General features: G+C 41.6%; 1 protein-coding gene across 1 annotated transcript in view; it reads right to left on the reverse strand.

Annotated features, from left to right (window-relative positions):
* The window catches only part of NOX3 (NADPH oxidase 3), a gene marked incomplete at both ends in the record, with an annotated part of 53,835 nt that extends 37,448 nt beyond the window's left edge, over nucleotides 1-16,387 (reverse strand). Inside the window, 7 exon segments of the mRNA XM_084889347.1 lie at nucleotides 2,018-2,199; nucleotides 4,794-4,939; nucleotides 14,276-14,360; nucleotides 15,349-15,459; nucleotides 15,571-15,666; nucleotides 16,297-16,353; nucleotides 16,355-16,387. Of these exon segments, the coding sequence (XP_084745473.1) occupies nucleotides 2,018-2,199; nucleotides 4,794-4,939; nucleotides 14,276-14,360; nucleotides 15,349-15,459; nucleotides 15,571-15,666; nucleotides 16,297-16,353; nucleotides 16,355-16,387 (710 nt within the window).
* Between the last annotated feature and the right edge of the window lie 10,021 nt (nucleotides 16,388-26,408).

Below are 26,408 nucleotides of genomic sequence, written 5' to 3' on the forward strand. Positions count from 1 at the left end.
CTAATTGGCTAACTTTGTACTGTTTGAGTCTTCTGCAAGTTTATTTAACTTCTCCCCTTCTTGGTTTGTTTCTGAGCACCTGGAAGTTTTTAGGTGAAGAAGTCAGAGGAAGTGCCTTGAATAATAATATTTCCCCCCTGGTGACCACTGGCAGGCTTAGTGTTTGACAGGGTCCCAGTAGGTCAGTGCGAAGTGCGTCTTTAGGACTAGATGGTCAAACCTGAGAGAGAAGACACTGGCCTTGCGAACAGAGGGCTGGATGGAGGCCTGTCATCCTTCCATGTTGTGTTTGCCACGAAGGCAGTGCTGACTGACCTTTGGCTAGGAGCTCTGGTGCAATTTCCTCGATGCACCCATGGCTCCCAGGCTACAAAGCACAAGACCCTGAGGTTGGGTATTCTGGTAGTTGTTCAGCTCCTAAGTGTTTACTAGTCTGAATAGAATACATTGGTTTTGTTTTTGAGAAACATGCTTCTTTTGAGCATCACAAAGGCTCATGGCCCGGGTGGCCTGTGGGGCACCACATGTCTCCTTGCATTAGCAGGATCGGGGAGGGAGCAGCAATGCAGTTGGAGAGCTGATCTCTTGGCCTGTGTCCCATCTGCTTCTGGAAGTCATCCAGATAACACCCCTTTGACTTAGAGGAGCAAAACTATCTCTGGATCTCCCCAGATACAAGAAGGGGAGATAATACATGGGAGCTGGAGGAAAAAGACCTGTAATTTTAATACCTTCCTTCTCAGGCTGTAGGCAACATTCCCTGCATCATCGAAAGAAACCACAGGACAGTCCACCAATGCCGTGTCTTTAAAATTTTTTAGAATTCGTTATGTCTTAATCTATGCCATCCCATAATAGGAAGATTAGTGCTTCAACACATTCCAATAATCCTCCTTTACTGGAAATTTGCAAATTACTTTTTGCTGTAAACAGTAGCTGTAAAATACTTCAAGCTGAGAAGATTAGATGAGGCCCTTATCCCAAAATAAGCCTTTCAACTCAGTTAAAATGACTAAAAATGCCATCTTATGAAATGGTATTTGGATATTAAAAAATACCTCAGCGGAGCACTGCCCATTGAAATCCTTTTGTACTTGGACGATGTGCCAGGGTGTGAACGCAGGGGCAGTGGGACGAGGGGCGGAGGGGTGGGGGCTGTGGGATGAGGGCAGTACACGCATACGTTTTGTGAAGAGACTTCTAGACTCACATGGATTAGGAAGAGCCTCTTAGATGCACTACGGAGGTTAACACGGGCCCTGGGAGAAGAATCTGAGAAGGGACGGACAGTCTTTGGGGTGAAACCCTTTGGGACTACACCCCCTTCAAGATGGATAGTCAGGGAGAGGGAGATCACACACTCAGAGGAGCTGGTTACAGGTATTTATAGTTAAAAGACACTAGAAAGCCTTAGTCAGAAAGCAGCAATGCGAACGCTGGTTGACAAGGTTCCTAAGGATCAGCAGAGGGGCAGGCAGTCGGGCGGGTGCTATATGCCCCAGAGGCAATTCTTCCTTCCACTGTGTCCATGTGTCAGACAAGCTATGGAGAGTGGGGGAGCTCTTAGGCACAGGAGCGACAGCAGCAGAAGTATGACTTCTCCCTGGGGTGGGGCTGAGATGGAAGGGACGTCCAGTGTGGGGCATGGGAGGAGGCAGAAGTGAAATATGGGTGTCCAAAAATATATATCCCGACTAATGCCACAAGCACTGGATTGTGGAAGTAGGTTCTCGACGAAGCATGCCTCTATTGTCATCAACCTTCATTACAATTCCTGCATTTTATAAACACGTCAAGACTCCCCAACAGAGCTACTGAGGAAAAAGAAATATAACACCTCAACGCCTATGTCTCTTCTCTTCATTTTACTGAGAAAGGAGTCACGGTGAGTGTGCCACACAGAGTGTGCTTTTCCCTGTGATCTACGTGTCCTTTAGTCCCCTGCATGTTATGTTCCTCCACCGAAAGGACTTTCTCAGAGACACAAGCTTACACATTAAGCACAGTATGGACTTACCCTGCCCCGTGGATAGCCAGGCTGATGAAGAAGATGATGAAGAGGTGGTGTGTGTACCAGAACAACTCGTAGGAGGTCTGTCTGATGAACTCAGTGGAAGAGGTCACGATTAAGATGAAAGCCAGAGAGATCATCAGGCCGGAAATGCCAGTGATCGTCATGAGCAGCTCGGAGGTGGTGTTCTGAGGAGAAGCAGGCACCAGGGCATCCATGTCTTAGTTCAAATTTTTCCATTTGAAGGCCAACACTCGAGAGTCCAAGCAAGAAGCAACTCAAATGTTCTAACCGGACACATACACAGGGTGGCGCAAAAGTAGGTTTACAGTTGTTCATATGGAAAGTCAGACAATAAATAGCAAACAGTAACACAGGAATAAACTAATTTCACACACTGACACTGTAAACCCACTCATATCCCGCCCTGCATTTGCTTCAAAACGGTCCCCATACAACTCAAGAAGGGAGTTCCTTTCCCCTGGCCTCCCCCCACCTGATGGCAGGCATTCGCTTTGTGAAAATTTCATCAAATGCATTTCATTAGCTTCACTTTTCATCTGTACAAATCAATTTTCAGGTCAAAGATACTAGTTTGAACCGAAATTAGGGCACTATCGGAAAGAACATTTTAAGATCAAACACTGCGAGATATATCTGAGTTTCAAGTTTTTAATTTTTAAGGCAAAAATGTGGATCCTTTTGCTTAATTGCATCTTAGCACGAAGAGATGCTGTTCCCGAGAGGTCCCTGGGAGGCCTCAGAGTCAGGCAGAGGCTGCCCCTGCCCCTCTGCTAGTTAGCAATGCCTCGCCTTTGCTTTTTAATTGGAAGGACCATGACTTGCATTTCTTTCATGCCACCTCAGGAGGCTTGGCGTAAGACTCTGCAAATCCTAGGTGATCAATAAAGATGCAGCTATTCTTATCTGGCATGCTTTGCCAAAAGGCCAGCATTCCGACCTGTGAGTGCCGGGGATGGTTCAATAGCCTCTTAGAATATAAATCACAAAGTATTTTGTGTTTATTGTCAGTTTCCCATATTCTCGTCAAGTCATTAGTATTCATACATGGTGCTACTATCGTTGAGACGACTGTGAGCTTAATAAACTCCCACTGTATCTTTTGTCAGTAAAATCTCATTAATTTGGGTTGCCTTGAGTTGCTAGGTAATTTGGACGGGGACTTCTCTGATGTTTATTTTTTCTTCTTCATAGAGCAAATGGTGGAAATGAAATTGGAAGGGTGAGTCCAAAACATTTAAAAGATGTTTTCCAAGTGCACTCACATATTTTAGAAAACCATTTACATCACATGACGTGCTAATTCCAAACCATTCCTCTGCTTATTAAAGCAAATCCCTATGTCCCTCTTCTTGCACCTCCTTACCGACTGGTTTGGGTTGCAATGTATCCTCTAAAATTTAGAAATACTTTGTAAAATATACTTGGTGTTACTGATACTCATCTTTCTCCAAATACCTCACATTAGAAGTTTTTTTGGACTTAATCAGTATATCTGTGGTAGATTACTACTAGTATTTTTTGAAATAACTATACTGGAAGTAGCTTAATCATCCTGTTAAATTGCTTTAAATGTATTTATAATAAATGTTATTTACTATATGGTCTCTTTAAAATGTTGAGATTTATTCTTGGTCTTATGTGGAAATGAACTCTCCAGAGCCTTCTCGAAGAAAACAGTTAACGTGCCCAGATAAACGCTGAGGCCCAAATGAGTACCCCAAGGCATTCCCGCCGGTTTAGGGCATTTCTAGTTTTGATTTATGACTTTGAAACTTGTCCTTTTAACTGTTAAAAGCTTTAAAAAAAATGTAGGTTTACTTGACCGATGGTCTCACTCACATTGGAAATTATCTTTAGGATAATTAGGGGGCATGACATGGAAGAATTTCCCCAAAAAGAGGCTTTGAATTTTGCTTCTTCAAATAAGGCTGCCTGGGCAAAATGGCCCGGATGGTAAGGGAGAAATTTCCATGTCTGGACTGTATTGTCTTGGGGCTCTTCTTTGAGCAATACAGATTTTTTTCCAAACAGGATGAATGTTCTGGATGCATATTCCAAGATCGTAGCTCATGGTGAAAGGTTCAGATCATGTTTGGAGAAAGGCAGGTGGTAGATTAAGCAAGAGGAATGTCATAGTCTCTCCAGGTGAATTTCTGTGGCTACTGGTTTGGTTTTCTTTTTGTTTCCCACATGTGCTGCCTCTCTCTGCCCACAGATACTTAGCATGAATGAGGTCACTAGCCAGGCTAGCCTCATGAGGAAAGTAGCTACTTTGCCTAGCATCTGATTTTGGCAAACTAGCTAGTCACACGGGTGCCAAAATATGACACAGGAAAACTGATCCAGAACACACTTTGCAAATTGAAAACGAAGACACCTAATTTATAATCCCTGGATTTATATGGCACTTCACATTCTTTATGAGTGTAACATTTGGCAAAAAAAAATATCTAAAATTTTAAAGATTAGTCGTTTAACAGGTTACTGCATTTCCTATTTAGGCATATTTATTATTACTTTTTGTTAGAAACAAATTAAGTGGCATCAGTTTTTCTCCTTACTCATAACCTCTTAGCAAACATTTATTGGCAGAAAGAAAATAACTTTAAAAAAAAATGAAATTAATGTTAACATCTGGCAGTAACTTCTCTCGAGCTCTTTTATGAAAAGCTTTTGGAATACAGTGTTCTTGATTGTAAAAGGGATCAGAAAAGGACATGTTTCCAGATGAAGAAGTAGGCAGCGTGCAAGAGCTCACCGGGTGGAAGGTCCGGATGGGGTTCAGGTAGCTCTCATTGGAAGTGTCGTCCAGTTTGGAAAGTGCAGCCAGAAGTCCCCTGGCCTCTGATGACTGACCCTGATGGTAGTTCTCCAGGTTGCAAGCATGTGCCACGATGTGGATGGCTGCAGACAAGGAGGCAACATGGGCCATGAGCCATGTGGTTTCTTCCTCTGTAGTTACTCAGAAACTCAGGGTCTACATGGTCAAGCTTTTCTGCTGTGGTGTTTGTAATCCCAAGGCAGAGTGAGCTACCCATGCTGCCAGAAACTAATTCCAGCATGTAATAATTACAAGAGTTTTACCAAAGGTTGGTGAAGCTTGGAAGGCTCAACAAAGGTGAGCCACATATGTAGTTTACCTGTTGGAAATGGCTAAACGGCACTTCCCTCAAACCTGAATAGGATTGTTAACTGCCTGACAGTTCAGGGCATTTTATTGCCTCCTTGGCCAAATACCTGAATAGCTGTAGGCTATTTCCCAAACTGATAATGCTTCTGTATTGTACCCTTTGGTATCTTACCTTTTGAAGTGTATATCTCCACCTTGCCTTAAGGACAAATTGTGTTAGAATAAAAGCATGGGTCCTTGGACAAGGAAGGAGTCTTTAGCTCCCTTTAGCTGAAGCTCCTCTGACCCCCGATGCCTTTCAAAATGGTCTTTCATCCTAGGACTCCTTCTTGAATCTACTCGCAGCCCTTTTCTCCAGAATGCTGAACCCTTTGTAAGGCTGGGGAAAGAACCCCGGCACTGTGTGTCTTAACCAGTATCTTAAATGGAGTGAATTGAATACTTCCTAAAATATGTTGTATGATTTTCCACATTCATACTGATTATATTAAGAAAAAATTTAAATCTCGATTCACCATAATTTAATTATAAACGTGATCATTCTGGAAGTGAAATAAGTATGTGCTGCCCCTCCAACACTTTTCCCAAAGCCAGATAATTCAATTTCTCCTCAGAGGTCCCTGTCACCTTTTGAGCTGCTGCCCCAGTGCTGGAGCTCAGAGGGAGTGATTAAGTCCGTGCAGCCAGGTCTTTAAAAGAATGCCTGGGACTCCAGCAACCTCCATCTCCATCAGCCACCATCCATGCTGGTTTTTACAGCCAGAAGTTATGGGGACTTATTTTCCCAGCAGTGGAACCCTGGGCAGGGGGTGGGGGAGAATGTGTGAGACTGGGGCCTCTTGCTCTTCAGGGACCACTGCAGCTGAGATGTTCTTCCAGGTTTTAACCACCACACCTGGTTGTGGGATAATCTCAGCTCTCCCGAGAAGTCTTTTTATCCTTAGTTATAGGACTTCTGTTCAGCTAGATTTTGTTCAGCTGAATGATGGTTCTGTAATTTAGCTGAAAGTTTGATGTGGTGTGGGAGGTTCTAAGAAACTGCCATCTTGACTGAAAGCCACCTCCCTCTCTGTAGTCTTAAGAAGAAAACTCAGCTTTCTAATTCTGGGAATTGATGGTGTCTGAATTCTAAATCAAGACCACAAGCCCAGGAACAGAGCATCACGCAGCCTGAGGAGTCTGTGCCCAGTGCTGCTCCTCCTTTTTCTGTCTTGTGAACTCTGTGGGGAAGCCAGCCATCAGCCTTACAGACAGACAAGGAAATCCTTATGCTTTTCCTGCAAATGGAACCCCTGCTGGGTGGCCAGTTGACACCCACTGTTGGAATCAGATTCAAGTGTGAAATGAGAATTCATTTCCAGGCATAGATAACTTCCCAGTTGACATACATTATTTCTTCTTTTTGTTCTGTACCCACATTGAAAACTAGCAGAGGCCTCTACTATTATTCAGTCTTTACAAGTAGTGGGTGGATTCTGGGACCCTCCAGGCTGCATGTTGTAGGCTGAGGCGTGGGGGAGTTAGGGAAAAGGAACAGCAACAACTTTTGAGACCATTGGTGTCATTTTAGTCCCTGTTGCCCTTGTAGAAAATATATTTAGAAACATCATCTTCTATTTAGCCTCTCTGTCACTCGGGTTCCTTCTATCAGCGCCATTCCCTTTGTGCTTTGCAAAGTTCTCCTCATGCTTTGACTCAACTCAAAAGTTGTTTTTAATTGAGCATTCTTCCATTCCACAGGCATTACTGATACCTTGATTATAACACTCCCCAGGCAACATTGTTATGAGTATTTATCTATATCTACGCTTCCCAAAGGACATGGATGCTTCAAGACTTGTTCATGTTCAAAATAAACGAACAAACAACATTGAAACAGACTTATACACGCAGAGAACAGACTGATGGTTGCTAGAGGGCCGGGGGATCAGGGACTGGGTGAAAAGGGTGAAGGGATGTAAAGTTCAGCATAGGGAATGCAGTCAATAATATTGAAATAACTATGTATGATGCCAGGGGGTTAATGAAAATATTAAGGGAAGGGGAGACACTTTGTAAAATATACTATTGTCTAACCACTACGCTGAACACATAAAACTAGTACAAAATAAAATTAAGTATCAACTGTAATTGAAAATAAAATAAAATAAAATAAAATAAAATAAAATTAGTTAAGCTAAAGAAAAAAAAAAGTCTTGTTCAGCTTGAAACCTCAACACCTGGCACATTGCTTAGTACCAGTATGTATGGAATAATGATTTACTGAGTGACAATGAAGTTGCAGAGAGAAAAAAAAGGTCAAGAAGTTGGTCTGTAGATGCAACATTGTTGGAACAGTATGCTGATGTATATTATTTGCACATTTTTGTAGCCTTTAAGTAGAAATCAAGTAAATATAGTTTTGTTGGGGCCCACCTATGAAGGCAAAGCCAGTGATAGTGTTTCTGAGTTTGTGATACTGATTTGTCTCCTTATGGGTTCTGTGAGGTTAGCACCCAAGAGACTGTATTTTCTCCTTATGCTCCAATTCTTCAACATATGCATCCACATCTATGAAAGGGCTGCCTAGCTTAGTCTCAGCATCCTCAAAGCTAGAAAACCTTACATAGGAGCAGTCCCTTCCTATAAGCCATGAATAAAATAGGAACTACTTGCTAAGTTAAACACGAACCATGTCTGGTATTCCTAATAGCGATTTCCTGATCATTACTTGCATGTTTGTAAAAACAGGTAATGTTTCCCATAGCTAATGTATACTGAATGCTGTTTATATTCTGAACACTGTTATAAATGCTTTAAACATATTATCTCTTAATCTTTAGGTTTCAGTTTTATTCCCATTTTACAGACCAATATTCAAAACATTAAGGAAATTGCAGTTCATTAATGAAAGCTGGGATTCAACCCCATTCTCCGGACTCCGGGGCCCCATTTTAAAAAATCTTTAAGTTGTATTGTGGGCTTTTTTCATAAATCAATAATTGTTATACCTTACTTTTTACTGAAAGCAAATACCTCCCATGGGCTTAGCTACAACTCTTCAAATATTTATTGGTCTCTTTAATCTAGAGTCAAATAGCTCCTAAGACCTGAGTGAGCACAACCTTTGGAGGCGTCATAGTGGGCGGGTAAACACACTGCTTTTACATTCCACCCCTTTTGCCCGCACTCCTCTGCTCTTAGTTCGCTTTATCCTTCCTCCGTGGCCTACATCAAACACACCAGCCAGAGAGGGAGCTGTTCCCATTTCGCAGAATAGAGTCTGATCTTCAAATAAAATTAAGTGATGTATTTCCCACTTCATTATCTACATGTGACAGTTGGAAAGGGAATACAGAATAAATTCCATGTCTTATACTCTACATTTTATAACATTCTTATGTGTAATGAGCTGTTGATCACAATCTGTTTTCTATTAGACGGATTTCCACATGAGAATTGGACACTGTTAAAACTAAATTTAAGTATATTTATTGAGTGAACAAAAATATTGAACTATGTGTGTATTGGTATTGCCAGGTCTCCATTGCAGAGCTGAAGAAACGAATGAGATCGTATAAGGGAACCCAAGGTGCTTTTCCAGAGGTAGCTCCTGAGGGGATCGGTTGAAAACTATTCTTTGCAGTTTCTTTTCATATACTTTAAAATTCATGTTCCTGCCGAAACCGGTTTGGCTCAGTGGTAGAACGTCGGCCTGTGGACTGAAAGGTCCCGGGTTCGATTCCGGTCAAAGGCATGTACATTGGTTGCGGGCACATCCCCGGTGGGGGGGTGTGCAAGAGGCAACTGGTCGATGTTTCTCTCTCATCGATGTTTCTAGCTCTCTATCTCTCTCCCTTCCTCTCTGTAAAAAATCAACAACAAAAAAATATATTTTAAAAAAATTCATGTTCCTGTGCTCTAGCTGCCTTCATCTTGGTTTTTCTCCTCCTCCTCCTTCTTTTATAGGTAGAAGATAAAAAGTAGAATATCTTATTTTATGTATCTCAGAAAGAAATCTGCTTGTATCCACTTTGTCTAAACATTTTATTTCCTCTTTAATCTGATCATGTTATTATGATCATGGCTTGGAATTAAGAATATCCCAGTCACCAAATCCAGGGCTATTGGGACCTGTTAGATACCAGGAGAGATGCTGATTTGTTCATTTTCAGACATTATATTTTAGATTCTCCCTTTATACATTTTAGTTAGTTTAATAGGAATAACCATGATACCTAAGTTTACAGGGACAGTGGTTTTAAGTATGTGATGTGATTTTATTTTCCTCTCTCTTAAATCATCAGAATCATATCATGTTATTAGATTTGACATTATGTAGGAGAAAAAGTAATGAAGAGACTACCCCTTAGTTACTTGATTTTTTTTTTCCAGTCTCTATTTTCCCATCTGTGGAATGGGAGACTTGGACTGAACTACACAATTTCGAAGCTCTCTTCTAGCTACCTGTCTTCTCTGTCTCTGTCTGCAGTGAACCAGGAACATTTATCATCTGAAAGGGATCTACAGTTCAATATGAAAGTAAGGCAAACATGACACTCATGCTTTCATATGTTTTCAAAATCAGCACTGGCTTAAAGAGGCATTCTACAATAAGTCTTGTGGCAAATCCAATGCCATCGCTGCCCAGGAGGGCTCCGCTAGTGCCTGAGGACGCGGTGCTGAGCCAGTGGGAGAGCACGAGCTGCGCGTTTCCAGAGCCCTCCGGAACGCCGGGCTAAAAGATGCTATTCTGGGGTCTCCCCACAGTTTCATTTTCTCACCGAAGTACTTTTCCAGCTCAAAGAGAGCAGCAATCTCGGACAAAACTACAAATGCACATTTAATTGGCGTGTGAACTTTTGAGTTCGGATAAGGAGCTTTTATTGAAGAGTGAAGCAAAAATATCATAAAGGCTACAATTAGAGTCGGTTGCTCTGAGAAAGTTCTGCTTCCTTCCTTCTCTCCTTCTTTATATTTTCCAGGAGATCAAAGGAAACACAGTAGAGGGAGAGTCTGGGGAGGGAAAGGAGGAGGTCAGTTCCCGTTATCTTTGAGTTGGTCACCCCCTAATGAAGCAGCCATTAGAAAGAAAGACCCAGGGACAAATCTTGGCTGCGTTCCGACAGGGAGAGCTGGCCCCAAACTTTCGACTCCGTGGTCTGATTTCCGCAGGAACATATATTGACTCTGGCACCCTGCGCACGCCACTCGTTTGTGAATCAAATGTAATCGCGTTTGGCAGGCCTGGGGAGAAAGTCTCCTTGGAGCTCCCGGTGCCTGAAATGAACCCGGATCAGCAGCATCTCTTTGGGGATGCGGGCCTTGAGAGTTAGGGCCTCCGGGCTGTTCTCTACCTCGAGGCCTCCACATCTTCCTTCTCAGTACCTGCCCGGTTCTGAGGTTTTGAGCTCACCCTCCTGCCTCGTTTTGAGGCCAAGCCTCAGCCTGTCCTTGGTATGTTTCCTGAGCTTTGTAACCTAATTTTAGCAGTCCACCGGGAGCTGCCGGTGGGTAACAGTAATCCCCTGGAAACTAGCAGATGTGAGTTTCGGAATTTGCTGGAGGGGGCTGCCCGGGTCACTGCTGACAGCCCCCTTTGCAGGAAGGTCATGCTCCAAGCGCTGCTACCCCATTGGCAGGGCCTCCTGAGGTCGGCCGTGGACCAGAGAGTCCAGAAAGATCTGCATTCATAAGAACGAAGAGGCTGTGAAACTATGATTTTCCTACCAGTGGGGTTATGGGTCCCTGAAATGATTAATAAAGAGCACTCCAGCAGCCCTTATCACAGGCTGGCAAGCAGGCAGGCAGGCAGGCAGGAAGCCAGCAGGAGGGAGTTCCTGTTGCTGCCTTTTCGGTGATGCCCTTGATTACAGATACATGGTTTGTCCCCCCTCCTCCTGGCCTGCTTCTACCGGCTCTAATTACAGCCCTTAATGATGTGACCAATTAGAGCCTGCAGTTCAGCTTCTCGGGAATCTGTGAGAAACCAGGCTGGCACCCGGCTTCGGCAGGACGTGCCTCGGCCAAGGTTGCCCACCTCTCTGCAGCCGGTGGGCTGTTTGAGGAGCAGCCTGATGGGCGATGCTAAGAGAGTGGGCACTGGCCCGGACTCTCCCCGTGGCTCCCAGGAGAGGACAGCAGAAGGACAGGCACCATGTGAAAAGCAGCCCTGAAACCAGGCTGCGCTTGTTTTTTTCTTGTTTTCTCTCAAAGTGCCGTTGCCAGCCGCCGTTCTGAGGGACTGTGAGATGTCATAATGGCTTTGCCAGGGTTTGGGAGAAGCTGAGCCATCTCTCCCCGCCCTCCTGCCTTGGCTGGGATTGGAAAGCCCTGCAGCCCGCTGGTTGCCATGGCGGTGGGAGAAGAGGAGCTGGCAGAGCAGTGGGGGTTCCAGTGCAAGGGGGCTGGAGAGACCGTTCTCTCCAGGGGTTTGTGAGGGAAAGAAGGAGAAGCAGCACCCTTATTTTTCTTGTTGCACCAGGATTGGACTCGAAGAGAAAGTTACAAAGGTTCTATAAGCAGGAGGAACAACAACTAAAAAAACAAAACAAAAACCCACAGCATCAGAACACATCAGAACAGAAAGCAGAGAACAGGGGGAAATGTGTTATGAAATAGTTTTTCCTTAACGCTTTGGGCATCAAAGGTCTATTATCTTGGACAATTGGCATCATTTGAATCTCTTCCCTGCCCACACACTGCTTTCTGCACCCTAAACTGAAGGACTCTTGACATGTCTTGAACCTTTCCCAGTCATTCTGTCAACCTCTTCGGCCTGCTGGTCGACGCCTACTCATCCTCAGATTTGACCAAATTTGTTGAGATTCTATTAAGAAGCAAGGATGCATAGGGCACTGTCCCAGCCACTGGGGTAATCAGAATCTGAGAACTTCTTCTTGCTAGAAGAGGTGTGATTATGGCCCCCAAGGGAGGGGGGCGGACAGCCCAGCCCTGGTGGGTCCAGGGGAGGCAGACCAGTCAAGGGGTCCTGGAAGCAGTGACATCTCGCCCAGGGAAAAGAGGAAGTGCATTTCAGACACAGGGAAAAGCAAGAGCCACAGCACAGACACGCAGGGACTGCCAGTAGCTGGGCCCTCTGAGGAGGAAAAGCAAGGGAGTGTGGGAGAGATGAGACTGGAGTAGAAGGCAGGGCTTGACGAAGGAGCCTGCCCACCACCCTAAACTCAGATTCCAGCCTCTTTGCAACTAGCATAAGTGAGTGACCTTGCAGTCAGTAGGTTTTCAACCGGTCCACTCCTGACGGCTAGCTAGTCTGCACATTTCTAGGGATGGGCAGATGGTGTTAGTGTTCTTTTAATTCCACAGAGGGAAGGAAGGGCCTTCTCTGAGACTGCACAACCAATCTCCTGCTACCGGGGTATACAATAACTTGATTCTAGCCGACTGCTGCCCCTACTAAGTTATACTCCATTCTGAAAACAGCACTGACCATCCCAGCTTGAGAGGATTATGGTGCCCATCGGAGTATCTTGCACTTGGGAGATATTTGAAACACATTGCTTATGCATTTGAGCTATTGGTATGTGGTTACATATAAAGAAATTTACATGCACAAAGGTTTAAGGAAAAACTATTCCATGACACATTTTCCCTTGCTCTTTGCCTTCTTTCCTGATGTGTTTTGATACTATGGGTTTTTCAGGGATTTTTTTGGTTGTTGTTCTTTCTGGTTATAGTATCTTTGTAACTTTCTCTTAGAGTTTGATTCTGCCTTTAAGTGATTGCATAGTGATAATATCCTTCCTGCCATTTTACTGTGTCTTATCTCCTCTTTTAATGCAGGAATTAAAGATTCTTAAGATTTTATTGAAGCTTAGAAATCTCTTGAATTCCTTCTCTAAGAGCTTTCTAAGGAACGATCTTGAATCCACCTGGACACCAACCAGGAGAGTATTCTCAGGGGACCCTTGTTCTAATTTTGGATAATTTCCAAGGTCCAGGAAAGACTTCTATTTCTGAGCTGAAATCTTCCCTGAGTCTTCACTCTCTCACGCATTCACTCATTAATCAAAGGTTGTTGGCACCTATGCATAGTACTTAGCCCTGTTGTAGGCCTTGGAGCACAAAAGTGAATTAACCTTGCTCTTTGCCCTTAGCTGGTTTCCTCTAGCACGTCATGTCCCTTTACTCTTATTTCTTAACAAACTACAAAGACTTTTTGCAAACATCGCCTGGGTTGGTTTAATCCGGCGCTGAAGACAGCGATGGGGAAGGCTCCCCACATATCTCACCCCACACCCAAAGTTGTGTTAATTGGCACTCGGGCACCGTCTGTCATGTCTTGTTGCTTAATTAAACCCACATTTGTTTTGAGTGTTCTTTTTATTCTGCTATTATTTATGCATGAGAGGATAAAAGCAAACGAGGAAAACATTTTATAGTTAAATTAGTTCGAGGGAAACAGTCCTGAATCATAAGTCTTTATCGCTCTGATAGCTTTTTACTTCAACGGAGTTTTTGTCCAACAAAACCACAAGCTTGTCGGTTATCACCCTGCCCACCAACACGCACACACTTGTCTTTCTCCTTAGAGTTTAACCTTGGCCTTGGAGATTAATTTCTAGGTGCCTTTCTCTTGAATTCTCTTGTTTTCCAATTCAAGAAAAAACAGTAACACTTTATATGCCTATAAAGCTTCACGTCTTTTCAAGATCCTTTTATATTCACTAGCTCAGCACTATTCAGAACCTGTTCACAGGATCTTGCTTTTCTGTTTTCTTTTTACTGCCCATGATAACATTTGATAGGCACTTTCTTATGACTGTGAGTAAAATTTTGAAATAGGACAGTTTTATTTCTGATGTGAATTATATTGAATCACGAAGTATTCAATAGACAAGTAGGCGTTTATCATTGTATTAACACCAAGCTCAATTATTCACAAATAAAAATGAAGTTTCATAAACTTTCCCCTGAGAAACAGAAGGCTTGGTAGAGAAAATCACAGGAGTGTAAATTAGAAATTAAAAAATCCATTTGCCTAAGGTTTATGTGGTCAGATGGAAGGCAAAGATTTCTTTTACCTCAGGGCGAGCCTTTGGCGGGAGGAAATAAACAAAGCTATAAAGTTAAACATTAGACATTGTCAGTTACTAAGAAGCACTTACTTGCATTAACGGCTATTGCATAGGCGACCAGTTTGTGGAATTTGAGGTTTTTGTCTAATTGCTTTCTCCATGGTCCTCGGCAGCACTAGGAGAACAGAAATAAAGTCTTGTTTTGGAAATATCACAGTGATGACAGTGTCATGAGAGATAAGGAAAGGATCCACACTCTGCCTCAAATAACGGAAGGTGGGGGCAATGTGACACAAAAACAGTGACATTAATTAGTCCAGCAGGCAAAGCCAAATGGTTATCATTGGCTTCCTAAAATTTCAACTCAACAAAAATGACTGAGCCAGTAGTACCCTGGCTATAAGTCAAAACTCTACAATAAACCTGCTAATATTCACGTTCAGCTTATTTAGAAAATGAAGATGATACCCATCATTGTCATCAATGTGGTTTAGTAGTTTACAAATTCTCCCTTATTACACAAAGAAAGGCACTATTCTCACCTACATCTAAATAGTCATAAATTTATGATGAGTCCATATATATTGTATTAATATATGTACATATATACAAATTTATTTGTCTATTAAAGGTTTTTGAAGGTCATTTTTCTGTGCAGTGTGTTGCTCTGTTTAGCATAAGCCTCAGTTAAGTACCCAACTCTGTGAAATCAATATAATTAGGAAATGTTCCATTACGTCCGGTAGGGGTTAAAGTATTCATAGTAAAATCTGTGCACTGTGATTGTGCTTTCTGGAGAACTCAGATGTTTCTGCAGTGATATTTGGCTCAGCTGCATATTTGTCTCCCTTCAATCAGAAATGGTAATAGTTCAAGCTGTTATAATACTTCCATGCCGATGAATGAGCTCAATTTTATTAGCCTACTTTTCAGATGGGGGCAAGTGCATCAGGGAAAGGTTGAGCGCCGGCCCAATGCCATGCGGGGAGTCAATGGCAAAAACAAAAGTCAAGTCAGATGGACCAATTTCTGATGTTCAGCTTTAGCCAAAGCTGAATCTAAACAAGATGATTGGGGATTTCATAATAAGCCACAGCTCTGTGTTCAAGGGCACTTATGTTCGTCATAACCACTAAAATTATTTCAAATACTTTAGAACTTACGATGCTTGCTCCTCTTATGAATGAAATAAGGTTCCGACTGATTGGTAAGAGAATTAGCATGCAGTTAAAATTCAGGCAGACTGCAGATGCTCTTGCCCATGCCAGTGTCGACTGTCCATGTGTAAAGATATGAGAGAGACACACAGTGAAAACAAGGAAGCCGGAAAACAGAATGCATTTTGTTTTCTAAGATGATAATGTGTAGTCATCAACTCTACTTACCCCCAGAATAACTCGTGTGTAAAAGAAAGATTCTTCCTCTTCATACCAATGGAATGTGTCAACAAAGAGATATAAATTAATTCCCAGCCAAGAGAGCTAGAGTAGAATGAAAGGCGAACAAGTCAATATGATCTTCAATCTTTTTTTTTTCAAAATCACTTGAGGTTCAGTTCAAGTGAAATATCTTCTCAATGTTAATCAGAATTAATCCATATAATTATTTTATAGGTTAGTTTTTGACAGTAATTATATTGGTAAGAAATCATTAACTTAATAAAAACATTTTAAACATGTATGTGTATTCTTTAAAGAATTTTATGAAAGTACAAAACCTCCCTAATCAACATTGCTAGGTAGCGTTTTAAATCAACGCTATCAGGAAGAAGGAGGAGCTGTTTAAAAACAACTCAGAAAGTACTCTAGACAAATTCCAATTTCATAGTCTAATTCAAAGACTTCATTTGATTTAGAGAAGCACTCATACATTATGCAAAAACAAGCTACTTGACTTTAAAAATAATTAAAAATAAACTCAATCGGAAAACAACTTTACATGATTCTGCAAGGGAAAATTAAATATATCTACTAAATGTTTTCTAACAAGTTTTATTCTTTTAACCAGAGTAATACTCCAAGCCATTTGGCATCCCTCTACAAGTTATTCTAAATATCAAAGACTATTCAATATATATATATTTAAGGTTGAATAGCAGAAATGACACTTACTACTAATATGACCGAGAGACTCTCATTCAAAACCCAGCACTCCATCTCGCAGCTTTGCTCTTTTCTGCTGTTGGCAAATTATTCCTTTCATTCACCTGAGTTACATCCTTAGTCAAGGCTCCTCTGCTAAATTATTTTGTCTTTTTGACTTAGGAAGCACCTACTGGGAGCAGCTCTCGAGGAATTCCTAATTAAGGACTTCTTGCCAAAGGCGCATCACCGAGCTGACACGCCTCGTGACCTGGATGAATATAAGGCAAGTCTCTGTCTAATGATTCCTTTCTTCAAAGATCTCATAAGCAAAGAAAGCTCATTTTATTAAATTATCCTCATGTACGTTATACCCCATTCATTTTCTACATGATTGCAGTCAAGATGATAATAAGTCTTTATGTAAATTTGAGAAATAGCCTAACTGCACAAGGTTAGATACAGCAAAACATTCCAAAGGAGCTTCCTCTACCTGGTTTATTTTCTCTTCTGTATTTCCTATCCCCCCCTTAAAAAAAGGAGCTCTTTTAAAAGATATAGAATGGTGTGTAAATAAATATGAATAGAACAATTTCGGAAGATAGTGAAGAAAAAGAAAAAAGATCTTTTAAAAAAAATCACATACAGGAGAATTCTCAGAAACTTGAAAATCTGACTGGAAAGAATGAAGTAGATGATTTCTGTGGGCTTAATGAAATAAATCCAATTTTCTAATCCCCCTTGGTGAACCCATGAGGTAAATGAGAATACCCTGTTCTACTTAGTGATCCCAGGGCAAGTTGTGTGTGAACCTGGCCATGCTCTGATTTTGTGTGTCAAAGTTGTTAAATGCACAGACTATGACAACTCAGGTAAGTGAAGCAATTTTCTGGCTAGTCCTGGCTGAAGTATTTTATTTAAAAATTTCAGATACTGAAGATGAATATAGAAGGATATTTGAATCATTTGAATGATTGCCTAAACTTTCTGTATCTTCATATGGTGAATCTATTTAGTTGTCCTAAAAGAATAAAAAGTTGTAAAAGCCTGTTAGGAATAATAATAATTTATTGACCAATGATCATCATAATAATAACCCTAAACGTTAAATAAATAATATAGGTAGTAGGTTAAGAGCTTTTTGGGAATTGTCCAATTAAATCATATATTAACTAAATGAAATAGATATTATAGATCCCGTTATGCAAATATGGAAACTGACCCAATGAGATCTTGTAGTAGGAGCAGTTGAGACTTGAATTCAGTTCTCTCTGACCTGAGCATATGCATTTTTAAGCACTACCTTGTACAGCACTTTATGAAGTAATAATATGTGGATTTGTGCATCAAACACACTTAATATACAAATATTAATTTTACTCCTATAAATTGGACATATTTAAATCATAGGAATTAATTTAGTTGATTAATTTGAAATAAATATGGGTTATATGTGATTAAGTATGCTATTTCCACGTAATACCAATGAATTATATAAAAATGAATAGTTATTCTATTATATGAATCATGTTTTTTATTTTCTATATTAAAACATCTTGGAGCCTTGCTGTATCAGGCAGGGCCTGTCCCTCCAGGGTAAGCTAATTCCTGTGATAGCAAAAGACTTGCCCGAGAACACATCTTTGATAGGCAAACAAACCAATCCAGAGCTCACGGCCCCAATCACCTCCTTTGTCAAGCTCTCACACACCAATTCAACATCCTTTTTGCCCTATTTCACCCCAGGGTCAGGTACCAGCGAACTGGGAACCATCCCTCCAGTCCAGTGTCTGTTGAAATTCTTCAAACTCTTCAGTCCTAAGCTTCTTCAGCTTGCTCTCCCAGCCTTCCTCATTCTTTTCTGCAAAAACCACAATGAAGGCTCTCCCCTCTCTTCCTGCCTCCCGACTGACTGACTGGTGTTTCCCCAGGTGGCCCTGCCAGGTGTGGTGTGCCCCCTCCTTTTGGGGAGTATAGGTAACAAGCTGTTATTTCAAGGCAGATGTCTCCATGTCTACCGTCTCACCATACTCCATTAGAACAGATTCCATTTTAAACCCCCTGTGGTTCTAACCGTCCTGAACTTTGGTATTGCAAGTTAAACATTTTGATGAATAGGTGAGCTTTCTGCTTGCCAACCAGCCCCGACTGTGTTATACCTCTTTTGAGCCTTAGTTTCCACATTTGTTTAATGGGGCTTGTTTCTCCTTTACCTCCAGTTTTCCTAATAGGCACACGTACACCCATATCCTCACCAACACACTCACACACGGGATGTTGCCTCTTTAGCTGAAGTCTTAGAGTTGCTAATAAAAAGTTAGCAAATTTTCTTCTCTTTAGAAAAATACATCTTTCTCAAGGAGTTTCCCCCTCTAGAACTATATAAAAGTAGAGGTATTTGGCAGCATTAACCTGAGGTTAGAGTTCATTTAGTGAAATATCTTCAGTTACTTCTTTAACAGTGAGTATTATAAAGATGTGAAGCTTTCAGAGTCATTTCCTTAAACCAGTAATCTTCCATGATGAAATGATTTGTTATTTCTGAAGTGTTTAGGATTTACATATCTTAGAGGCCTTATTCAGTTGGGTTATAAAATTAATTCAAAGAGAATACACCTAGAATTTTATTCTATTGTGTCTTTTAGATTCAGTGAGTGTGAGGAAGAGTTAGAATTTTCTAGCCTTCTGTATTTTTCACACAGTGTTACAAATGAAAGGTATACATTGATGAATAATAATGCGTGGTCACTGTTTTGTTGTTAACTTCTGAGGATATTTCTTGTGGTAAAAATATTGGAAGGTTTAGGTTTAAGAACCTATCTTTGCATGCTTCATTCTTATTTTAAAATGTGTTTATTTCTCTTTTGAATATGTAAAATTACATTGTGTTAAAATAGAGCTATTATTCATTTACTAGAGGCTTGGTGCATGAAAATTCATGCACTGGAGGGGGAGGTCCCTCAGCCCAGCCTGCTCCCTCTCACAGTCCGAGAGCCCTCAGGGGCAGGAGGCAACCTGTCGACCAGGGAGAGGTGATGCCCCATCACACCTCTGCTGCTGCCACTGCTGGCAGTGCAAGCCTCAGCCGGCCCTGGTTACCTGAGCCTCGGGCAGCCCTGGGCAGCTAGATAGCCACCATCTGAGGCTTGCCTGCACCTTGGGCTGGCCCTGGGCAGCTGGGCAGCCCTGGGCAGCTGGGGGACTGAGGGGACTGGGAGACTCCAGAGGCAGGCACCCAGCAAGGCAGGGCTGAGGGGACTGGGCTCTGCCATCTTGTGGCTGTGGTTGCCACCATCTTTAAGGGTGGGATAGTCAATTAGCATATTCTCTCCTTATTAGATAGGATATTGTATAAGAATGGATTATTATTGTATTATGAAAGCATAAGTCATGACTTAATTCAGCATTTTTCTTCATGGGTTTTATTTTGTAGAACTTCCCAAGGATATTTAGTTCATTCATAAAACTGGTGAACTTCAAATTATATTCAGATTCATTCATTCAATGTTTTTATGCAATTGATGGAATACTCTTTCTTCTCAACATTTTTATTTTCACATTTAGAAATAATTCAATAACACCACTGGTTTACAACATTGGAAACAGACTTTATAAGACTCAAGGTATTATATCATGTCACACCCAAAGTTCAACTCAGTTCAGCCACTGGTCTCCTTCCCAAAAGCTCTGTTTTGCTAAGTAAGACATTGTGATCCCTCTCATTATTCTTAGTTCACCTGGCTTAGCTCAGGAGTGCCTCCAGTGCCTCAAATGTCTGCCTCAGTTTATACTTCAATGAGGTCAGAGTTTAAATTAAGACAACTTTAATTGGGCCAAGTTAATGGGATTGCACCTAATGAGAGAGGAAGTTGTGCAAAAACCTACTAAAGTGATATAAAGGCACAGAATTTGATCTAGTCTCACCTGATTGTTTTCATTGCATATTTATTTTCTCAGAACAAATGAAGTGAAATTTGCATTGCTTGTTTCCAAGGTAGGGAGTCTTTGTAATTAAATGGATATACACAGTTAGCTCTTCCAGAAAACACACAAAAGATGAAGTGGGCTTTTTCCCTTGTAAAGATCACCAATAACAAACTTTCTATAAGGAAAGAGTAGGAGAGAAACAGAACAAAGATGTTTACAAAGAAAGGCTAGTCACTTGTAGACAGGAACACAAACTCTGCATTGTCTACAGCGTAGTCCTGGACTGCATTTGCTCTATTATATTTTTAGTTGTTTTTAGTTTCTTCATTAAGCGGTTGACCCAACAAAGAAACAGTTTGATCCTCAAGGGCAAGATTGATCATCTCGCAGTGTTGGCTGCTGCATACTAAGATCTAAGTTCCCTGTGGATATAGCAGAGTTTCTAGAGTATAAACATAATGTTGCCAAATTTTCCTCTCCTAACTGTTAGACGTTATTTTTTCCTTTTCCTAAAAGGATATATGTATTACATTGAAAAGAGATGAATCAAAAAAGAAAAACATACAAACATATAATCTCAAATTTTTCCCTGGTTATCTTGAGGAGTATTTGTTGTGATAACTATGCATTTATATTAGATAAGTCGTATGTCAGATAAATTCTATTTTTTATTTTTTTTTATTTTTATTTTTTTATTTTTTACTTTTTATTTTTTTTAATTGATTTTTTACAGAGAGGAAAGGAGAGAGATAGAGAGCTAGAAACATCGATGAGAGAGAAATACCGACCAGCTGCCTCTTCCACACCCCCTACCGGGGATGTGCCCGCAACCAACGTACATGCCCCTGACCGGAATCGAACCTGGGACCTTTCAGTCCGCAGACTGACGCTTTACCACTGAGCCAAACCGGTTTCGGCTAAATTCTATTTTTTAAAAGAAAATCAGAATAAAAGACAAAAGGTAAGAAAGTCCATGAATTAAAATATAAATCTGATTTTCCAGTAAAATTTATTGATAATTAAGCATGTCACCTGTACCCTACCATTGCTGAATTTCGTATATCATATTTTTATTTCAGGAAACATTGTGCTCTATCTATATCATTTAAAAATGACTTGTGTCAGGCCTGGCCCGTGTGGATCAGTAGTTGAATGTCTACCCAGGAAACTGGAGGTCACCAGTTCCATTCCTGGTCAGGGCACATGCCCAGGTGTGGGACTTGATCTTCAGTGTGGGGCATGCAGGAGGCAGCCCATTGATGTTTCTCTCTCATTGGTGTTTCTCTATTCCTTTCCATCTCTCTCTCTAACAATCAAAATGTTTTAAAAAAATGAAAAAAAAAATGGCTTGTATCATAAACCTAATTTACATTATCCAGTTCACGCTTCCCCGTCTCCCCACTTAGAGTATAATTCTTTTATTTATCCAATTTTTATATTTTCAAATGAATTTTCTCTGAGACCACTGCAGGCATCCCACGTGCTGGGCACAGTGGGTGTTAGACGCTCACAAAGCAGAAGGGAGGGGCCGGTCCCTGGGCGACACTAAAGAACCTTGTACAGGGGAGGCGCCTGGAGGGGCAGGTGTATCCTAGGGGCTCCCGAAGCCCAGAGCCCTCTAGGCGAGGGATTTACTCCGGGAGGATTCTCTGCAGAATCAGATTAAGCTGGGCTATGTCCAAAATTAAATGGTGTGGAGAAGAGCAGGAGGAAAATAATCTGAGTGGCAGCCTCTGGAAGGGTCACTTGAATAAGCTCAAAAACAGCAAAGAGCATGCGCACAGTACTCCTGCCTCCAGCCCTCTCCCAGTGCCCACTCCCGGGCTGTCTACTTGGCCTAGAGGGCTTCCTGGCCCAATCCCTCCCCATTCACCTGTCTTCATCTTCCTCATGCTCACATGTATTTGCCACACATTACTTTATACATAGCAAGTCACCTAAAATCCGGCTCAAGGTCATTTTGAGATTTTCTTCTGCAGGACCCTGGCTCTGTCACCTCGTCAAAGACCAGAGTCAACAACTCACCATTTCTTCCCCCAAACCAAGGGGCACAGTTCAAAGTCTCCTGTGTGGCTAGTTTTAACTCTTTGGTGTAGGAGCCTGGGGGAAGCTGGGATGATCATGCTTGTCACGTTCTAGAATGTGTCCAGCGAGCATGGGCACTTAGTGTTAGATAATCAGCACAGAATCACGTTCATTTCTCTGCTTCTTCACATGTCAGGATGGTCCTGTACAAGTCTGTTCACGCAGCCCGTGCTTTTCCTTCAAGTTGAAAAGTGAGAGGGAGGTTTCCCTCACGAGGCAGTGGAGCAGGGCGTTTCATTCAGAGATCAGGAGAATTGAGAGTGTGAGAAGGCTAGTCCAGAAATCCCTTCTTTGCATACCCAAGCTGTTCATCTCTCAGAAGTCAAAGTGGATGCCAGAATTCCATAGATTTCATGTTTCAAGATGAACATTCATATTTGAACATATTTCAGGCCAGATGGTTTACAGTTCATGTATTTGTTGCCGTTTTCCTGCCACAACAACTAAATATTGAAGACACATATTTGTGATGAGGAGAGCGCTTCCAAACCCTTATTTCCTGCTGCTCTTGCTTGCTGCTCGCTCACCAATCCCCCAGGGCCTCAGGAGAAAGTCCTGGAACCCAACAATGAGTTACACCCACTTAATTTCATAGAGGAGGGGTGAAATGATATAAACCAAGCTTCCTAGAAATAAATACTTCTTGCAACAGCCATGGATTTTCTGGCAACGAGTAAGAAAGCAAATGAACACCTATTGAAATATCCTGTTTTCATGATCTATTTAGACAAGCTGGAAAAGTTTACTTTTAAACCTACTAGAAACTTACAAGATAGTTCGCCAAATGGTGGGGGACAGTTTGATGGGAGTTCAGAAAAACAGGAGGGTCAAACAAAGACTCAGTATGTTGTGTTGCCAGTAGAACCACCAGATATGAAAAGAGGAGCTGCAGAAAGCCCTGCGCATTTGTCCCGGAGGATGCCAATGTCACTCAGCGAGTTCAAGGGCATCTCTCTTCTGGGATGAAATGATTTGCTCTTCACTTGTCATCTCCTGCAGTTTGTTATGACTCTACTCTACCATCAATGTGAGCATTATGGCAACTTGGAAGATTTATTTTGTTGACAAAGGGCCATTAGGAAGGGGGACCAAAACAAATACAAAATTCAAAAATAAAGGAAAATAGAGCAAGGAATGCTAAGCACAGGAAAGAAGCATATTTGCTTGGTGCCGTGACAGATTTCTACAGCTATTCAATAAGCAGTAAATAGGGAACTGGCAAAATGGGATGTCCCTGTCCACAGTCATGATCATCACCAGCACCATCCAACAGCTCCGGGCATGCACACACAAAAAGACTCAATACTATATATATATTTTTTTTAGATATGGTTTTCAGAGCCTCATACTTTGAATCAAAACTGTCTAGAATCATAGTACTCAAGAACTGAAGAATAGCTTAGGAGAGCAACATTTTCCTTTTAATGACTAATCTAAAGTCATATTGTTGGTTAGTGGAGAAATAGGACTAGAGTTCAGGTGTGCAAGTCCACTGGGGGGTGGGGGGATGGAGGGGTGTTTGCTTCGGTTTTAACTGGCATCCAGAGCTAAATGCATTTTATGATGGCCTGGCTAATTAACGTGAGTCAATAAAGAAAAAACGTGATTCAGAGTGATTGGACCCCTTAGGCTGAGCTTCTGTCACAAGTAAAGACAGGATCAGTCCTCTAGTGCTACTTTGCCCTATCCCAATGACCACATAGCTCTTGAGAGAGTGTAGAGTTGATGTCAAAGCTTAAAAGGTTATACTTAAAGCATAAGTATTCCCAGGGGAGAATACAATGTAATAGGACAATTACCTCAAAGAAATGCCTTGTTCCTGGTACATAATTTAAAAATCAACATTTATTTTTTCCATGGGCATATTTCTAGCATTTCTTTTGACCAAGAGGAGAAAAACTAATTGCTCCAAATCCATGTTAGAGTGCTTTTTTAGAAGAAAGGTCTTCAGCAAGAACAACGAATGAACTGCTATAATGATGTTGAGCGTATTGGTCTATTGTTGCTTTTGATGCCTGATTCAATTCCTACCTCCCGCTCCTTGTCGCCTCAACCCTTCCAGATAATTTAAGTGTCAGTTGAAGCTACAGTAACTATAGTCCCCAATTAGAACCGTTCTGTTTTTCAGTTCCAAGTCTCTTCAAGGAGGTAAGGCCAATGGATTAAAAAATCATGGCTGCACATCATTTGATTAATGGCTACTGGTTATGCATACCCCCATCTGTCCTCTGCACTTTATTATTGTTATACGTGCCTTCAGTTTTCACCTTCGTATCTCATCCTGTGCCAGTGGCACAAACCCCTTTTAGATACCCTCCTGCATATTTTTTCTAGGTGAAGCTAACTTAGCCGCATACTATTCATCCTATAATTAGTATTTACCTAATTTGCAAGGACTTTTCTTGCCATGATGTTATTATGGTAAGAAAGAGAGTTTCTTGGCAAGATGACCAGAGAGGAGGCTTTGCTTCAGGTCACTCAGTCAAACTCTGACTTCGTTCTTGAAGTCAGATGATGGCAAAGTACCCAGCAGTACTCGTGGCATCTTCCTATCTTTCCCCCTCTCCACATAGTATAGGTAGGTCTTGTCAATCTGTATATATATTTTCTTAGATTTAATAACTTAATCTATGTTTTCTAACCAACCTTCACTCCTTCCCTTCTTCCACTCAACTAGATGTCACTGAGTTACCTTGTCTTCATGCTCATCACTCACAGCTCATACATCCATGGCTCAAAATGACATAGAGAGGGTGGGAGAGGAGGAGAGCGATGCACTATAAAATTGGAGGTTTGGCTCAAGGGAGAAGAAGTTTTGTGGGGAGCTAAATCCACACTGCTCCTGATTATTTTTAGACTACACAAATTTTGAGGATGGAAAACAAGATGTAGAAAAAGCCATGGAAAGGGAAAAAAAGTGGCTAGATATATCAGGGCTATCTTTAATCCTTTCTTCATTCTCCCCCTGTATATTCTTTCATTTACTCACTTATTCAACAAACTGCTGAGTACTGAGTCCCCAGGTGGGCAGACCTTGGTGTGCTAAGATGAATAAGACATAGGTTGACTTCAAGAAGCTACAGTGCAGTAAGCCATCCATCAAGTCTTGTCAAGCGATTCTGCTTCTGTGTCTACACGTGTCCCCTCCCATCTACTCCAGGTGGCGTATCCATGTTCCTTTATTACATTTCACATGCAAGAGTTCCTAATTGTTCCTAATCTGTCTGTTACTTTACTTCCAGAGTACTGCAACCAGAGTACTTACCTGTCTAAAGCACAGAACAAATAATGTCCTAATTCTTACTTGTTTGAAATGACTCTCATGAGAGGCTGGCCCCGAGCTTCCACTCCAGCTTTGTCTTTTGTCTCTTCCCAGGATTCAGCGCAACTCTGAGCCAGCCATATCTGTCTGCATTTTGTCCCTGCTTTCTGGAATGTTCTTTCTTTGTTTTTCTGTCCTGTATTAGTTGGAGTTCTCTCCAGAAATAGAACCAATAGGACACACACACACACACACACACACACACACACACACACTTATTTAATTATTTTTAAGGAACGGTGTCACGGGATTGTGGGAGCTGGAAAGTTTGTAATTTGTCAGGTAGGCTGGCAAGTCAGTCAAGAGCTGGTTTTGCAGTCTTGAGTCCAAACCATGCACAGCAGCAGGCTGGAAACTAGGCAGGGTTTCCATGGTTCAGTCTTGAGAAGAATTCTTTCTACTTTGGGGAACTTCAGTCTTTGCTCTTAATGCCTTCAACTGATTGGAGGGGGCCGCCCACATTACAGAGGGCGATTATCTTTACTCAAAGTCCAGGGATTTAAATGTTACTTACACACACCTTCACAGCAACATCTAGACTGGTGTTTGACCCAGCAACGGGGCATCACAGCATAGTCAAGTGGACATATTAAGTTAACCATTACATGTCTCATAAACCTAACCCCTTTCAAGGTTTAGTTCAAATATGATTCCTTTTAGAAGGTTTCCTACCCTGGAATAATTTCTGCCGAATGTGTGTGTGAAAAGAAGGTGTTGCAGTTTAAGGTACAGTTTGCCACTAGGGGGCAGCAACCCGCTCAGTTTGGGAGATGAGGGATTTTTTTTTCTAGGAGTTTGCCCTCTGATC

Source organism: Pipistrellus hanaki (assembly GCF_964339955.1).
Source record: "Pipistrellus hanaki genome assembly, chromosome: 7".
Taxonomy (NCBI): domain Eukaryota; kingdom Metazoa; phylum Chordata; class Mammalia; order Chiroptera; family Vespertilionidae; genus Pipistrellus; species Pipistrellus hanaki.